This window comes from Dendrobates tinctorius, unplaced genomic scaffold (assembly GCF_039654945.1).
Source record: "Dendrobates tinctorius isolate UK_male_01 unplaced genomic scaffold, ASM3965494v1 ptg000069l, whole genome shotgun sequence".
Classification (NCBI taxonomy): domain Eukaryota; kingdom Metazoa; phylum Chordata; class Amphibia; order Anura; family Dendrobatidae; genus Dendrobates; species Dendrobates tinctorius.
The window spans coordinates 5,616,093-5,635,026 of record NW_027361737.1 but is presented as its reverse complement, the minus strand read 5'-3'; the positions used below and the strand labels follow the sequence as shown (position 1 = coordinate 5,635,026).

General features: G+C 47.8%; 1 protein-coding gene across 7 annotated transcripts in view; it reads left to right on the top strand.

The window, feature by feature from the left end:
- The window catches only part of TM4SF1 (transmembrane 4 L six family member 1), a 226,794-nt gene that overhangs the window by 14,870 nt on the left and 192,990 nt on the right, over window positions 1–18,934 (top strand). For 2 of the 7 annotated variants that reach the window (XM_073581078.1, XM_073581074.1), the window contains exon 1: window positions 13,694–13,901. The exons of 1 other annotated variant lie outside the window; for it this stretch is intronic. In XM_073581078.1, the coding sequence (XP_073437179.1) occupies window positions 13,883–13,901 (19 nt within the window). In that variant the 5' untranslated portion in view covers window positions 13,694–13,882. Of the gene's footprint in view, window positions 1–13,693; window positions 13,902–14,042; window positions 14,199–14,553; window positions 14,825–18,934 lie in introns of those variants that run through there. 4 more of the 7 variants (XM_073581077.1, XM_073581073.1, XM_073581079.1 and 1 more) reach the window with 3 other exon arrangements.

The following is an 18,934-nucleotide window of genomic DNA, read 5'->3' as shown; positions in this document are numbered from 1 at the left end:
AGACAAAATAAATCCCAAAAATGAAATCCTCTGTACCCAAAAAAGGCATTTCGATCCCTTGACATACAGGGAATTCTCCCTCAAAATCCGGAACACAGTCCGAACATGTTCCACATGAGAGTCCCAATCCCTGGAAAAGATCAAAATATCATCCAGATAGATGATCAAAAATGTATCCACAAAGTCTCGGAAAATATCATTCATGAAGCACTGGAAGACAGAAGGGGCATTAGTGAGCCCAAAAGGCATCACCAGGTACTCAAAATGTCCCTCCGGAGTATTAAACGCCGTCTTCCATTCATCCCAAAGCTTAATGCGAATAAGATTTTACGCCCCCTGAGGTCAAGCTTGGTAAACCAGCAAGCACCTTTAACTCTAGAGAATAGATCAGAAATCAGGGGTAACGGATACTGATATTTAACAGTAATTTTGTTGAGGGAACGATAGTCAATACAAGGCCTTAATGAACCATCTTTCTTGGCCACGAAAAAAAACCCAGCACCTAAGGGTGAAGAGGATGGTCTAATATGACCCTTCTCCAACGACTCCTTAATATAGGATCGCATAGCCTCGTGTGCTCGGGTACAGATAATAATAATAAATTTTATTTTTATAGCGCCGACATATTCCGCAGCACTTTACATTTCAGAGGGGATTTGTACAGACAATAGACATTACAGCATAACAATAATCACATACAGTAGATTATAACAAATACCAAGAGGAATGAGGGCCCTGCTCGCAAGCTTACAGTCTATGAGGAAAGAGGTAGACACGAAAGGTGGGTGGTAACAGTTGCCCTGATTGTATGGACCAGCCATAATGTTAGGTGTGTGACAGTACGGACACAGAGGGCTAATGGATGCATAAAGCATGTGGGAGAATGATGCGGGGAACCTGGTTATGGTAAGACTTTTGGCTCTGCCACACAGGGATAGATTAGGTTAATGTGTTGAGGCGGTAGGCCAGTCTGAATAAATGCGTTTTCAGGACACGCTTAAAATTGTGGGGATTGGGGACTAATCGTATTGACCTGGGAAGTGCATTCCAAAGAATTGGCGCGGCACGTGTAAAGTCTTGGAGACGGGAGTGGGAGGTTCTGACTATTGAGGATGCTAAAGATAAATTGAAAAGTCGACCCTTGGGAAATTTACACCCAGGGCTCAGCTCAATTGCACAGTCATAACTCCTATGAGGAGGCAAAGACGCAGACTCATTCTCACTAAATACATCATAATAATCAGCCAAATAGTCAGGAACATCATGCGACTGGTGAGAGGTGGAGAAAACAGGAGCGTCACTAAGGGCACACCGACAACCCCAGCTCACCACAAACAAAGATTTCCAATCCAAAACTGGATTATGGATTTGCAACCAGGGAAACCCCAGAACAATGGTGTCATGCAAATTATGCAACACCAAAAATCTGCAATTTTCTTGATGGTCTTGGGTGACACGCATTACCACCTGGGTCCAAAACTGAGGTTTATTCTTCGCCAAAGGAGTAGCATCAATACCCCTCAAAGGGATAGGCATCCGCAGAGGTGTCATAGGAAACCCACAACGTTTAGCAAAATCCAAGTCCATCAGGTTCAGAGCTGCTCCCGAATCCACAAAAGCCTTAGCGGAAAATGTGGGCAGGGAGCAGATCAGAGTAATTGCCAGAAGAAACTTAGGTTGAACACCAACCACAGCAAATGTGTGTGCAAAACGTTTCTCTCGTTTAGGGCAGACAGAAATAATATGAGAGGCATCTCCACAAAAAAAACACAGCTTATTATGCCTTCTGAACTCCTGACGTTGCGCCCTAGACAAAACTCTATCACATTGCATAGGTTCAGACATTTGTTCAACAGGTGGCAACACCTCTCGTGCAGTTTTGCGTTCATGCAAACGCCGATCAACCTGAAAGGCTAATGACATAGAATCGTCAAGACCAGAGGGAACAGGAAATCCCACCATAGTATCTTTTACGGTTTCTGACAAACCCTTCCGAAAGAGAGCTGCCAAGGCACCATCATTCCAGGTAGTAAGGACCGCCCACTTTCGGAATTTTTGACAGTACAACTCTGCAGAATCCTGACCCTGGCTCAATGCCAACAGGGCCTTTTCAGCCTGATCAATAGCATTAGGTTCATCATACAACAACCCCGAGGCTTGAAAAAATGCATTCACATTAGTTAGAATAGGATCATCAGGTTTTAAAGAAAACGCCCAATCCTGGGGATCGCCGCGCAGCAAAGAGATGACAATTTTAACCTGCTGCGCGGAGCTCCCCGATGAGTTAGGCTTCAAGGCAAAAAATAATTTAAAATTATTCTTAAAATTCAAAAATTTAGATCGATCCCCAAAAAACACATCAGGAGTTGGGATCTTTGTTTCAGCAGCATGTGAATGAGCAAGATAGGCGGAAATTCCCCGCACTTCAGCAGTGAGCTGATCCACACGATCAGACAATTGCTTAATCTCCATTGAGTAAAAATTCCCCCTACGGCCTCAGAGAAATAGAGGAAAAAATATACACAAAAAAAAAATTCTGACACTTTTTTTTTTTTTTTTAATTTACAATTCTTTCCTGCTATTGAGTACCCTAGAATCTGCGGTATGGCTGGTGATTCTGTTATGAATGAGTCACCGGAGGAGGAAAAAACAAAAACACAAGCTAAGTCCAGAAAACCGGAGAGGTTGGTAGCTAGCGGATTGCAGACCCCTGATCCTATTCACCACAACTAACAGTAGCCGTGGGGGGTTCCTATGGTGCCCTAGACCCCTCGTCACAGCCGGAGAGCTAAATAAGCCTAAAGAAAGAAAGGGGAAATCTAAACTGCCCCAGAGCAGACCCCAAAGCAATAGACAGCCCCCAACATGTATTGTCTGTGAAAAACAGATGAAAACACATACACAGACAGAAAGACAGGCTGAGCAAATGATGGGGCCCAACTAACTAGATAGGAAAGGACAGAAAAGATGCTGGCTGCAATCACGCACAAAACCCTGCCAAAAATAATGTCAAACACGTCTGATAGAAAAGGCCCTGAAGTCACTAGACTTCAAAATCACTATATCAGCACTCAGGTATATTCTGAAGACAGAGCAAAGAGATCAACTGATCAGAGACAAAAATGGAGTTCAGCCCATCCCAACCAGGGCTGGCTGAACACAAACACTAAGTAAACAGACAAAATCTCATGGAAAAATAGCAGAGCAAAAACTTACCTTTTAGTAGACAGGAACTAAACTGGATGCCAGAGCTCAGAGCAGAAAGGATCACCAGCAACCCTGCAGGGCGTCGGCTGCCTTATATCCACTCAGAAATTCCGGATGTCCAACCACACTCCACCTGTTCAGATGACAGGTTCTTCCCATTCAGATCAATTTCACTACCTCCTTTCACCAGCAGAGGGAGCCCATCAGACATCAGAGGTGAAGGAGAAAATGAACTCATAACAGTGTGTAGTAGTATACATGGACGATATCCTAGTGTTCTCCCCCGACCTTCCTTCACACCGTAGAGATGTTCGCCAGGTTCAGCAGAGGCTAAGGAAGAACCGCATATACGCCAAATATGAAAAGCACATTTTTGAGCGGCCTTCTCTTCCATTACTTGGATACATTATCTCCGAGTCCTGTCTGGAAATGGATCGTGAAAAAGTTTCAGCCATTCTGAAGTGGCCCCGTCCAGACGGTCTGAAAGATATCCAGAGGTTTTGCTAACTACTACTGCCAATTCATTACCCATTTCTCATCCTGCTCAACACATTATTGAGATATCCAAAATAATTAAAGTCGCTCAGTTGGATTCTGGACACCAAGAGAGTAAGAGGATAAACCTTTTTAATTGTGGACTGGAACGGTTTTGGTCTTAAGGGGAGGTCCTGGGAGCCCAGGGAGAACATCCATGCCCCTCGCCTCCTGGAGCTATTTCTTGCCGGCTTGAAAAAAAGGGGGCATCAAGGGGGATACTGTAGCGCCGGTATCACTGCCTTCTGCCCCCTTCCCCCTGCAGAGATGCCGGCTATTCTCCACATCAGATCCCATCCTGGTCTGTATTCTCCTTCTGATTCGGCAGCTGCCCGGGGTGTGTGCATTGTGCGTAGAGCCCAGGACATTGTGCTTAGAGCATGCGCACGCTTCCTCTCTCTTAAAAGGGCCATGTGCATTTCCCTAAAATGTCCCCAGCCAATAGCTGGAGGACTCCTGCATAGCGTTGAGCATTCCGATACCGCAAGTATCGGGTATCGGCCGATACTTGCTGTATCGGAATTCCGATACCGACATCTGATATTTTTTCATTATCGGGCATCGGAATCGGAAGTTCAAAGTTGATTGACAGCCGAAATGACGTCATCATGATGCGCGGTGTGTGCGCATCATGATGCGCCGTCATTTCGGGCCTTCCGGGGGTCTCTGCCGGCCTGCCGGGGGGCTGTGCCGGCCTGCTGGGGGGCTGTGTGGACTGCCCGGAGTCTGTACCGGCCTGCCGGGGGGCTGTGCCGGCCTGCCGGTGGTCTGTGCACCCTGTGGGGGTCTGTACCGGCCTGCCGGGGGGCTGTACCGGCCTGCCGGGGGGCTGTGCTGATGTCCGGGGGTCTGTGCAGGCATCGTCCGATGGGACTACAAGTCCCATCTGGCGATGCCTGCTACCATGACAGTGATTGACACATTAGCCAATGATGGGACAGTAGTAGTCCCATCATCCGGCTAATGTGTTAAATGTTAAAAAAAAATAAAAAAATACTACATACATACTACATACATACTACATGCATGCTACATACATACTACATGCTACATACATACCACATATATACTACATGCATGCTACATACACTCACTGGCCACTTTATTAGGTACACCTGTCCAACTGTGTGTTAAGACTTAATTTCTAATCAGCCAATCACATGGCGGCAACTCAGTGCATTTAGGCATGTAGACATGGTCAAGACAATCTCCTGCAGTTCAAACCGAGCATCAGTATGGGGAAGAAAGGTGATTTGAGTGCCTTTGAACGTGGCATGATTGTTGGTGCCAGAAGGGCTGGTCTGAGAATTTCAGAAACTGCTGATCTACTGGGATTTTCACGCACAACCATCTCTAGGGTTTACAGAGAATGGTCCGAAAAAGAAAAAAAATCCAGGGAGCGGCAGTTCTGTGGCCGGAAATGCCATGTTGATGCCAGAGGTCAGAGGAGAATGGGCAGACTGGTTCGAGCTGATAGAAAGGCAACAGTGACTCAAATTGCCACCCGTTACAACCAAGGTAGGCAGAAGAGCATCTCTGAACGCACAGTGCGTCGAACTTTGAGGCAGATGGGCTACAGCAGCAGAAGACCACACTGGGTACCACTCCTCTCAGCTAAGAACAGGAAACTGAGGCTACAATTTGCACAAGCTCATCGAAATTGGACAGTAGAAGATTGGAAAAACGTTGCCTGGTCTGATGAGTCTCGATTTCTGCTGCGACATTCGGATGGTAGGGTCAGAATTTGGTGTAAACAACATGAAAGCATGGATCCATCCTGCCTTGTATCAACGGTTCAGGCTGGTGGTGGTGGTGTCATGGTGTGGGGAATTTTTTCTGGGCACTCTTTGGGCCCCTTGGTACCAATTGAGCATCGTTGCAACGCCACAGCCTACCTGAGTATTGTTGCTGACCATGTCCATCCCTTTATGACCACAATGTACCCAACATCTGATGGCTACTTTCAGCAGGATAATGCGCCATGTCATAAAGCTCGAATCATCTCAGATTGGTTTCTTGAACATGACAATGAGTTTACTGTACTCAAATGGCCTCCTCAGTCACCAGATCTCAATCCAATAGAGCATCTTTGGGATGTGGTGGAATGGGAGATTCGCATCAGGGATGTGCAGCCGACAAATCTGCGCCAACTGTGTGATGCCATCATGTCAATATGGTCCAAAATCTCTGAGGAATGCTTCCAGCACCTTGTTGAATCTCTGCCACGAAGAATTGAGGCAGTTCTGAAGGCAAAAGGGGGTCCAACCCCTTACTAGCATGGTGTACCTAATAAAGTGGCCAGTGAGTGTACATGCTACATACATACTACATACATACTACATGCATGCTACATACATACTACATGCTACATACATACTACATATATACTACATGCATGCTACATACATACTACATGCTACATACATACTACATACATACTACATGCATGCTACATATATACTACATGCTACATACATACTACATACATGCTACATACATACTACATGCATGCTACATATATACTACATGATACATACTACATACATGCTACATAAAATACATTCATACAATACATACATAGACATACAGTACATATAACATAGAGTAACATACTTACCAATACTTGTCACATTGTTCCCCGAAGCCATTGTCTTCTACGGAATAAATATTAACATAACAAACCACAAAAATACTCACCCATGATCCGAAGCAGTCCACGAGTGTGTCCCACGACGATCTTGGGTAGAGAACTGCAGCATCAGCTGATGCTGCCGCTCTCTACGGGCTGCAGGAATCCAATGACGGAAGGTAGGTATCCTTCCGCACTGTATTCCTCCGCCACTTAAAAAAAAAAAGTCCCTAGTCTCACTTTATGGTAAAAGCTGATGCTGCAGTTCTCTACCCAAGATCGTCGTGGGACACACTCGTGGACTGCTTCGGATCATGGGTGAGTATTTTTGTGGTTTGTTATTTTAATATTTATTCCGTAGAAGACAATGGCTTCGGGGAACAATGTGACAAGTATTGGTAAGTATGCTACTCTATGTTATATGTACTGTATGTCTATGTATGTATTGTATGAATGTATTGTATGTAGCATGCATGTAGTATGTATGTAGTATGTATGTAGCATGTAGTATGTATGTAGCATGCATGTAGTATATATGTAGTATGTATGCAGTATGTATGTAGCATGTAGTATGTATGTAGCATGCATGTAGTATATATGTAGTATGTATGTAGCATGTAGTATGTATGTAGCATGCATGTAGTATGTATGTAGTATGTATGTAGCATGTAGTATGTATGTAGCATGCATGTAGTATGTATGTAGCATGCATGTAGTATATATGTAGTATGTATGTAGCATGTAGCATGTATGTAGCATGCATGTAGTATGTATGTAGTATGTATGTAGCATGTATGTAGCATGCATGTAGTATATATGTAGCATGTAGTATGTATGTAGCATGCATGTAGTATGTATGTAGCATGCATGTAGTATATATGTAGTATGTATGTAGTATGTATGTAGCATGTATGTAGCATTCATGTAGTATATATGTACTATGTATGCAGCATGTAGTATGTATGTAGCATGCATGTAGTATATATGTACTATGTATGTAGCATGTAGTATGTATGTAGAATGCATGTAGTATGTATGTATGTAGTATTTTTTTTTTTTTTTTTTACATTTAACACATTAGCCGGATGATGGGACTACTACTGTCCCATCATTGGCTAATGTGTCAATCACTGTCATGGTAGCAGGCATCGCCCGATGGGACTTGTAGTCCCATCGGACGATGCCTGCACAGACCCCCGGACATCAGCACAGCCCCCCGGCAGGCCGGCACAGCCCCCCGGCAGGCCGGTACCGACCCCCACAGGGTGCACAGACCACCGGCAGGCCGGCACAGCCCCCCGGCAGGCCGGTACAGACCCCGGGCAGTCCGCACAGCCCACCGGCAGGCCGGCACAGACCCCCGGCAGGCCGGCAGAGACCCCCGGAAGGCCCGTACAGACCCCCGAGAGGCTGTACAAGGGCAGGAAAGGGTTTTTCCAATTCCGATACCGGAAGTCTCATAGACTTGAATGGGACTTCCGGTATCGGCATCGGCGATACGGATACTTTTTTTAAAGATCGGCCGATCCATTCCGATCCGATATTTTGAAGTATCGGACGGTATCGCTCAACTCTACTCCTACAATTTCAGGCACCTCCTGCAGCATGGAGGTGCCTGAGCAACGTTGTTTGTATGTCTAACACGCTTGCTAGTTCTCAGGTCCCAGTACTTGTATCCTGTATCAGCCGTGCCCATCTGTCTATCAGCTGTCTGCCTGCCTATCAGCCGTGCCAGCCAGTGCTTCTCTATCAAGATACCTGTTATGTCTGCCAGTACCAGTCCATGTGTCACTTGTGCCAGCTACTGTTCCAGCCGAGCCTGTCTGGACTTGCCCAGTCTGCCTGTTAGGAGTCAGATTTCGGCCATTGCTAGGCAGGGATCTAGACCCTCACATGCTGCAGTCTCCTGCTCTGTGTTTAATGCAAAGGAGATTGCAGAAAAGATTGCTTTACAGCAACTCTCTCCGGAGGCTAAGTCCTTCGTCCCTTCTTCTAAGCATGCTCATGGGATGAGCTCCCATTGGAGTTCAGGAGTCAGGTGCTCAGGCCCTGCTCCTGATTCCATTGGTTCAGCCCAGGGCTCTGGAGATTTCCGGAAGGTCCCGTTCACTATAAAAAGTGCGCATGGCTGTTCCGCCATGTGCTAGAATTTTCATACTTGCTGCTGTGTGTATGGTGATAGATGCTTGGACTGGTGACTGACTTATTAAGAAACCCCTTCCCTCTGATAATACGTCTGTGTGAGTGTTTGGGTATCGGCCAGTAGCAGCGCTATGGAGCTTATGCTCCATCTACTTCAGCAGCTACCGTCCTGCATCGCGCTTGCAACATAGCGGTGCCTTCTCTGCGGCTCAGTTCACGCCGCGCTGTGGTTGCAGTTCTGCCGGGCATTCGCAGTTGCGACGCCTCGCGCCTTACTTTACAGTAGGTCTAGAAGGAGTAGTCCTGTTGTTTAAGGCTACTCCTGTGACCTTTAATACCATGTCTGTATCGCTGAGAGTCTGTGACCCTGAACAGACTCAGCGTTTAGTTTATGCTCTATGCCTGCAGCTCTGTGAGTATAACAGAGTTTGCGTTAGTGCACTTTGGGTGCAGTCAAACCCTGTGCACATTACCGCCATAGTGTTCTGCTTCTTCTAGCTGCGGTTTTTCCATCCACCGCACGGTGGACCCCGCGTGGCGAAGGCACTTTATTTATTTTTATTTAGTGTCTTCCGCCTCTCCTAACACTGCCATCCCTACCTCCAGGCCTTTTGGGGTCAGGTGCCATCCACCTGAGGTCACCAAATAAATGAGTCAACAGACCAGATCCGAGTAAAGGAGTCGAGAGACCAGATCCGAGTAAAGGAGTCGAGAGATAAGATCCGAGTAAAGGAGTCGAGAGACCAGATCCGAGTAAAGGAGTCGAGAGACCAGATCCGAGTAAAGGTGTCGAGAGACCAGATCCGAGTAAAGGAGTCGAGAGACCAGATCCGAGTAAAGGAGTCGAGAGACCAGATCCGAGTAAAGGAGTCGAGAGACCAGATCCGAGTAAAGGAGTCGAGAGACCAGATCCGAGTAAAGGAGTCGAGAGACCAGATCCGAGTAAAGGAGTCGAGAGACCAGATCCGAGTAAAGGAGTCGAGAGACCAGATCCGAGTAAAGGTGTCGAGAGACCAGATCCGAGTAAAGGAGTCGAGAGACCAGATCCGAGTAAAGGTGTTGAGAGACCAGATCCGAGCAAAGGTGTCGAGAGACCAGATCCGAGCAAAGGTGTCAAGAGACCAGATCCGAGTAAAGGTGTCGAGAGACCAGATGTAAAGGTGTCAAGAGACCAGATCCGAGTAAAGGTGTCAAGAGACCAGATCTGAGTAAAGGAGTCGAGAGACCAGATTCGAATATAGGAGTTGAGAGACCAGAACCAAGTAAAGAAACCGAGAGACCAGATCCGAGTAAAGACCCCAGAGAGAGCCTGGACAACAGGCAGAGGACAGCAAATTAGAGAGACTGAAAACACCTAGTGGGCAGCATTTTACAGTGTTTGGGGCTATAAATACTACGCAACTTTGTAAGTCATCAGATGAGCCTACGGTTATTAAAATGACAATGATCTCTTGAAGGGGTTGTCCAAGGAAAACATGCTATTTTCTATCCACACGATAGGTGATAACTTATTGATTGGTGGAGGACTGACTCACAGAATGAGGAATTTTATGCCCTGTGAGGCACTTTATGTCTGATTGCCACTCCATTACTTTTCTATAAGGCTGCTGGAAGAAGCTGAGCACAGTGCTTAATAGACATTATAATAACAGTAAATGAATACATTAACATTCATAAAACTCTATGAAGCAGCTCATATTCAAGACTAACACTGTTTAGAGAGGGTGAGGCATATGGCGGCCTCTGTCACCCCCTTACAGTACTTTTAAGGTTATTTGCACTTGGTGCCTCTTAGATGACGGCTCAGTCAAGAGAATCCACTTGAAGAAAATGCCTTCGCCAGCGGTGTTGTCATCATTTTTGTGGCGTCTCCTCTATTAGTTACTTTTACTCCTAAGGCCGGGATCACACATGCAAGAAACACAGCAGAGTCTCGCATGTTAATACCCGGCAGCGGAGTGTGCAGCTGCATGTATTGCTATGCTGCCGCACGCTCCAATCCGTGTGCCAGCGGCAGTCCCGGATTAAGATGCAAGACTCGCCCGAGTTTCTCGCATGTGTGATCCCGGCTGAGTTCACACGTGGCGTTTTTTTCGCGCTTCCGCGGCGGTTTTAACCGCGCGATTTTGCCGCGAAAAATAAGCATCCCATGCATTCCTATGGGATTCCACAATGCTGTGCTAATGCTGCGGCTTTTACTGTGGCGGAATCGCTTCGCGGTAAAAACCGCAGCATGCTCATTAATTTTGCGGAATCACGGCGATCCCGCACCCATAGGAATGCATTGTTCCACTTACTTCCCGCATGTGGCTGTGCACACCATGCGGAAAGTAAGCAGAACATTTGCGGATGGTACCCACGGTCCGGAGGAGACGAGACTGTCCTCCGGGCTTTGGGTACCATATCCCTGTAAAAAATAGAATTTAAAATAAAAAATATTGTTATTCTCACCTTCTGGCGTCCCGCACAGCCTTCCCGTTTCTCTCCACGCTCTCGTTCCCAGTAATCCTTTGCGAAAATGCCCGTGATGGCGTCCGTTCTCGCGGGATCGTGAAGTCTCGCGGTCATTCGCGCAACGTCATCGCGAATGACCGCGAGACATAGCGATCCCGTGAGAACGGACGTCATCGCGGGCATTTTCGCAAAGGATTACTGGGAACGCCTGCGCGGGACGTCGGAAGGTAAGAATAACACCATTTTTATTTTTTTTTACATTTTATCTTTTACTACTGATGCTGCATAGGCGGCCTCAGTAGTAAAAAGTTGGTCACACTTGTCAAACACTATGTTTGACGAGTGTGACCAACCTGTCAATTAGTTCTGCAAGCGATGCTACAGATCGCTTGGAAAACGCTAGCATTTTGCAAGCTAATTACGCTTGCAAAATGCTAGTTTTTCCTCTGGAAAATCGTGGGAATTTAAAATGCGATTTTCCCGTGGAATGGAATTCCGGAACTCTCGCGGTAATTTCCGCGAGAGTTCCGCTACGTGTGAACTTAGCCTTAGTTGGGAATAGAGCATTTACAGCTTCCTATTCCTCTGGTTTCTGTTGCAGGACCTTCAGTATTCATACAACCGTGGAGACCAGGCTCCAGATCTTGCGCTGTCACTAAATACGCTTGCAAAATGCTAGTTTTTCCGCGGGAAAATTGCGGGAATTTAAAATGCGATTTTCCCGTGGAATGGAATTCCGGAATTCTCACGGTAATTTCCGCGAGAGTTCCGGTACGTGTGAACTTAGCCTAACTGTGAAGTATACAGTGGCTAACCGCTCCAGGATTTTAGTGATCCAAATAGTCCTGAGACACAATCCCATCTATGAGAGTGTTACATTTATTTATGTTTACTGCTGGACTTGTCCAAAATGCTGTATTAATGAGAGACCAAAAAAATGCCCTCCATCTGGCCGTTATATATCTGTATCCTGCTAAAAAAAACATATAGATTGGCTCAGTATAGTCTGCTATTATTTGATACAAACATCAGGAGCTGGCTCCTATCTAAGATCTATATTTTCCCTATGAGGTACCCAGAGGAAATCCAAGCAAATACAGACTCCTTTGCAGATGTTGTCCTTGGTGGGATTTGAACCCAGGACTCCACGATGCAAGGCTAACCACTGAGCCACCACGCTCCATTTTGGTCCATCCTATCCCCGATACCTTAGAGTCTGGCCTCCTCCTCTTTGGTGGTGCCCCTTAAAATTGCAACATGCACCATGTGCTCAGACACAGGTGTGGGGAAGTTGAATTGACGGACAGACTTGACTGGAAGTAGGAGGGGACGATGTGTGCACAGTAGACATGGATTGGCAATGACAGAAAGGTAACAGCAGGGAAAGACAGAAAAGGGAGTGCAGTACCGAGATTTGACCACAAGATGGCAGGGAGGAGTGTAGTTCAGAACTTAACATCAGCTTATGGCTATAGAAACTGCTTAGTCATGGGGGGCGGGGAGATAGGAACCCAGGAGGGAAATTCACAGTGAGAGAGGGGATAAATAGGACTGGTTGGGGTTCCAGGGCGAGGTTAGTCGGGAGGAGCTCAGCAGAGGAAGACTCAGGACAGAAGATGGAGAACGGTGAAGAGCTCGACCAGGGGACTGATGAGAGAAGACAGTCAGGGGGGTGGCTCTGACACGACGTACCGCAGGACAGACGAGGCCCCGGGAGTACCGACTGGATGACGACCTCGGGCAGGTGAAGCGCTGGCGGTAGATTGGTCTAGGACAGCCCCAGTGAAAGATCCGCGAGGAACGTCATCACGACTAAAGGAGAGGTGAAAGGTACCCAGGCTTGAGTACGGAGAGCTGTAAAGGAACTGCGGTGCATGGCTAAGGTCGTCAGGAGGACGGCAAATAAACCCGGATCTGTTACAACTGAATTCTGCCTCCAATTCGTCTTTGCCGCGTCCGGTCGTGGTAAGCAGTGGACCACCCCCCCCAATCCTGGCCCCTACCACACAGGCAGCGCTGCAAGTTCCCCCTTAATAGGCTGACATCAACCAATGTGGGGGGCTGGCTGTGTTTGATAATGGGGAGCCACTTGTGAGCCAAGGGTCGGTTACTTTTACTGAGCAGTATAAGGGTAAGTGCACACGCTGCGGATTTTTCCGCACGGATCTGCAGGTAAAGTGACCTGCGGCTTATCTGTGGATTTGCCTGCGGATTTCCCCTGCGGTTTGACAACTGGATAACGGAAGAGGTGGCAAACCGCTGTGGAATCCACAGAAAGAATTGACATGCTGCAGTTTTTAAACCGGAAAAAAAACGCACCGTGGGCACTGCGGTTTTGAAAACCCGTTGACTTGCATTGTACTGTACACTGACTGCGGAACTGCTGGGGATCCGCAGCAGAATCCGCAGCATGTGCACACACCCTAAGGGGGCTTTCACACTGCGCTCAGGCACCTGTTCCTTGGCCCTGTCAAGGCTTATGTCCGAACCCCGCACATTAGGGAAAATTCTCAAATATTCAAAAAGACACATTTGAAAGGTGACTCACGAAACCCTGACTAATGCACTAGCAGGATGCAGCAGACCTCCATCGATAAAGGCTGAGGCAGCACAGGTGCAAACCACTGACGAGAACAGCCAGTAACCCATTATGGTCTGGCTGCCTACTGAAAAATGCACACAAATAGGGCTTGCATAGGACATCAGTCACACAGATAAGTGCGGTGCAAAGTGTCTGAACCCTGTGGCCGTGGTTGGGGCCAGGAGCGGTCGTGGCCGGGGGTCCGATGCGGTTGTGGCCAGGACCGCGGTGCAACATTCCACCCGACAGTTACACAATGCTCCGCACCTGCCTTTTGACTGACGGCTCTGGAGAACGAGCGCTGCCAGAACTCAATCACTGACCCTCCACCGACCATGCAAATCTACAGCACAGGTGGGATTGTTATGGGGGCAAGGCCCCTGTATGAGTGGTGTCAGTCTTGGGGATGACAAACTCCCTTTAAAGGGTTATTTTAGAATGAAAACAAGTGATCCCCTATTACATGGAGAGGCGAGAACTCTTTATTTTTTTCTTGGGTGGGGGACACTTTAAAAGGGAGACAGAGCACGCCATTTGCACGGCCCTTATCACTGCGAGGCCTGCACTTTACAGCCTGCAGTAAAACGATAAGAAGGTCACGTGGCCGCCTCTGCAGTACAGTCCTCCATGCAGAGGAGCCAATGTGCACAGGTACGTGGCCCACTCCTCCTGAGACACGTCTGCGCCACTGGTCACTGACGTCACCCACCAGCAGCCCGGCCGCCGCTCAGGTGACGTCACCCACCAGCAGCCCGGCCGCCGCTCAGGTGACGTCACCCACCAGCTGCCCGGCCGCCGCTCAGGTGACGTCACCCACCAGCTGCCCGGCCGCCGCTCAGGTGACGTCACACACCAGCTGCCCGGCCGCAGCTCAGGTGACGTCACACACCAGCTGCCCGGCCGCCGCTCAGGTGACGTCACTCACCAGCTGACCGTTCTTGTCCGCGTTACCGCACTGTTTACGTCATTATTACCGGCTTGTGATAGAGCTGCACGTCTGTGACTCCGCTCCTGCCTCTGTACAGCGGCCATTACAGAACAGGCAGCCGGTTGTTCCCAGCTCACAGGCGCCATCCCAGTGATGTAAATCTCATCCTGACGCAGCACTTCCATGATTTATTCTATGGGACTAATAATGGAGGTGCACACGTAGTGTATTTGGTAGAGGTGGTCCGGCAGCCATGACAGCAGTCCCGACACCCCCAGACCAGAGCGCGGCGGACCTCCTGCCGGGATCCGTGTTACATCTGATTAGTAGTCCCATCGTGATGTCACACGTGAGTAACAGGGCCATGATGACATCACACCTACTAATCGGCAGCGTCCCCAGGGATCCCAGCAGGTAGCAGGCGTTACATAGGGCTCTGACACGAGAGCTGGACCAGGGTCCGGTCACTTTTTTTTCTCACCTCCAATATTTGGTGAGAATTTTTTTCCCCGCAACATAATCCACAGAAGATCAGCTTGTGTTCCCGTCACGAAGGCCGCGGTCTCACGATCAGTGTCTGTAAGCCAAAGCCTGGAGTGGGTGAACAATGCAGAGGTGGCTTCCCGATAGTGATGGAAAACACTGACCGTGTGAACACGGCCGAAGGGCGAAATCGGTGCGGATTCGGCACAGTTAGCACGCTGCAGCCTGTAAAATCCGCACATACTTCACTGGATCACGCTGCAGATTTTCTGCACCAAATGCAGTGTGTAAACATAGACTAAGGCCACGGCAATGCAAGGGCCAGACAGGCGGTGAGCAGACACATTTGCAGTGGTAAAAAAAGAATTAGAGCTGCGATTTGCCGGTGAAATGACCGTTGTGATGAAGTCTGCAGGGGCCGTGTCTCCTGCTGTTTATGATAATTTTGTGGTCAGACTGTCGCATGACCCCATGACGGTCATTACATGTGATGTAGCAGTGCGACGCGGTAATCTGTCGCCAGAGTTGGGATTTAGGCATGGAACCCGATAGTTGTGATATTTGCTGTGGAGCCCAAACCTAAGACCCCTGCGTCCCTCAGTCTGTGTTTCTCTTTGTTGTGCTCTTCCTTCCCCCATAGGGAAACACTGAGATTATAGTGGAGTCCCAACGTCACTGTACAGGAGTACAGAAACTTAAGCGATAACCCATCAGAGATGTCCATGTGACGTACGGTGATGAGATTCTCGCTCCTTGTAAACCAGGAATGTGGGACAACTGGTTACTGCCCAGTCTAACCGTGTGTAATCATTGGTGAGAACTGGTTGTGTGTTCTGTTATTCTCTCACTGCCGTACTGAGCGCGGAGGTTGGGAGGCGTTGTCATATTCGAGCATTGTGGCTTTTGTTGTTTGACATTTATTGTTTCTTATTCCATTGGAATAGCTGAGAAATACATTAGTAAAATGACAGGTTTTGTATGTGATCCTGAATTCCAATCATACTGCGGAGGGCATCTCTACTGGATGGAGAGAAGATACCTATCCTCAAATTACTGGCGATCTGGCTTCTTATTGTAGCGTCTACTATTAATGTTAGGAGTATGACCACCACAAGTACAGTGCCTTGAAAAAGTATTCATACCTCGGGAACTTTTCCACGTCACAATTTTCAGATTTCGATTTTTAAAATAATTAGAAAACCATGTATCATTACACTTCACAAACACTTGTTACTTTGGGTTGGTATATCACATAAGATCAGCTGTATTTAGCGAGGCCACATCCGCCAGACGGGTTCTAGCCAGGAGTATGCATATCACATACTGAACGCTGTTCCCGTCGCAGACTCCAGCAAAACCTTGCAGCTCACAGTGCGTGAACTGGGAGAATTCACAAGTCTGCAGACATGTCCTGCTAGACCCGACAACCCCTTTAAATTTGCGGGTATAATGTGAAGAAATGTTGAAAACTTCACGGGGTAGGACTACTTTTTCAAAACCTTTTATCAGATTAGACCAACCCCACCAGGACACGGTGTGGCAACGGGCGTCTGACAAATTCAGCAAAAGTGGCACCATACGTTACACTAGAAACGTTGCTCCAGTCACTGACTAGATTAACATTTCTGGCTAGGTGCACAGAGACGCATGCCACTGGTGTGAAAAATGTATTAAGTTTCTAGACCACTTCACCACCTGGCTTACTCACTTTCTGTCCTGTGACATCCCCACCCTCATCATGGGAGACTTTAACATCCCCATCAATGATCCGCTCTCCCAGTCTGCCTCTCATCTTCTTTCTCTAACTTCTTCATTCGGCCTCTCACAGTTTACTAATTCTCCTACACATGAGGACGGGAATACTCTGGACCTGGTTTTCTCCCGTCCCGGCTCGCTGCACGACTTTACTAATTCACCTCTCCCGCTCTCGGACCACAACCTTCTTTCCTTCTCTGTCAAGAATTGTCTCCTCACCCGGGACACCCCCACTTACCACACTTATCGGAATACACGTACCATTAATACCCAACAGCTTAGGGACAATCTCCACACATCTTTAGCCCCCATCTCCACCCTCTCCTGTCCAGACATAGCATTGTCACACTTCAATAATACACTGAAGAATGCCCTAGATGAAGCAGCACCTTCTATACGCAGAAAAACCCGACACAGACAAAGGCAGCCCTGGCACACAACGCAAACACGCTCTCTTCAGCGATGCTCGAGGTGTGCAGAGCGGCAGTGGAGAAAATCTCTCTTAGCAGAAGACTTCATCCACTATAAGTTCATGCTCAAAACCTATAACTCTGCCCTTCATCTGGCCAAACAATCCTACTTCACCACCCTCATCACCTCACTATCCAACAACCCAAGACGACTTTTTGAAACCTTAAACTCCCTCCTGAAACCTAAAGTACAGGCCCCCATCACCAACCTCAGCGGTGAGGATCTGGCCACTTATTTCCTAGAAAAAATCAACCACATCCATCAGGATATCTCAGCCCTATCTCCTCAGTGCCTGGATCCCCTTCCCTGCCGCACCTCAAGCTCACTAGACATCTTTGAGCCTGTTTCAGAAGAAGAAGTTTCCAAGCTCCTCGCTTCTGCTCGGCCTACAACCTGCAACAGTGACCCTATTCCTTCACAGCTCCTGCAGTCTCTCTCACCAGTGGTCACCACTCACCTGACTAAAATATTTAACCTCTCTCTTTCTTCAGGTATATTTCCCTCCTCATTTAAACATGCCATCATAACCCCTTTACTTAAAAAGCCATCCCTGGACCAGAACTGCACTGCTAACTACAGACCTGTCTCTAACCTTCCCTTCATCTCTAAACTGGAACGCCTGGTCCACTCCCGTCTAATCCGCTATCTCTCAGATAACTCTCTTCTTGACCCCTTACAATCTGGTTTCCGCTCGTTACACTCTACTGAAACTGCCCTCACTAAAGTCTCTAATGATTTAATAACAGCTAAATCGAAAGGTCATTGCTCCCTGCTGATTCTCCTGGATCTCTCTGCCGCATTTGACACTGTGGATCACCAGCTCCTCCTCACTATGCTCCGCTCTATAGGCCTCAAGGACACAGCCCTCTCCTGGTTCTCCTCCTACCTCTCTGACTGCTCCTTCACTGTATCTTTTTCCGGCTCCTCTTCCTCTTCTCGTCCCCTTACTATCGGGGTCCCGCAGGGCTCAGTCCTAGGCCCCCTCCTCTTCTCTTTATACACTGCCCCTATTGGACAAACAATCAGCAGATTTGGGTTCCAGTATCATCTCTATGCTGATGACACCCAATTATACACTTCTTCCCCTGACATCACCCCTACCCTAATTCAAAATACCAAGGATTGTCTGTCTGCTGTCTCTAGCATCATGTCCTCCCTCTATCTGAAACTAAATCTCTCTAAAACTGAACTTCTTGTGTTTCTCCCCTCTACTAACCTCACTCTACCTAACATCGAAATAACCCTGGAGGGTTCAACCATAACTCCCAAGCAGCATGCCCGCTGTCTTGGGGTCATATTCGACACTGAACTTTCCTTTACTCCGTACATCCGATCACTCAGTCGCTCTTGTCACCTGCATCTTAAAAACATCTCCAGAATCCGACCTTTTCTCACCTTTGAAACTGCTAAGACTCTTACTGTCGCTCTTATTCATTCTCGTCTGGACTACTGCAACTCTCTTCTGATCGGTCTCCCTCTTACCAAACTTTCTCCTCTCCAATCCATCTTGAATGCGGCAGCCAGGGTCATATTTCTGTCCAGCCGCTTCACCGATGCCTCCATCTTATGCCAGTCATTACACTGGCTACCTATTCGCTACAGGGTCCAGTATAAACTCATCTCTCTCACCCATAAAGCTCTCCACTGTTCTGCACCGCCTTATATCTCCTCTCTCATCTCTGTCTATCGCCCTACACGTGCCCTCCGTTCTACAAATGACCTAAGACTAACATCCCCCGTAATCCGAACC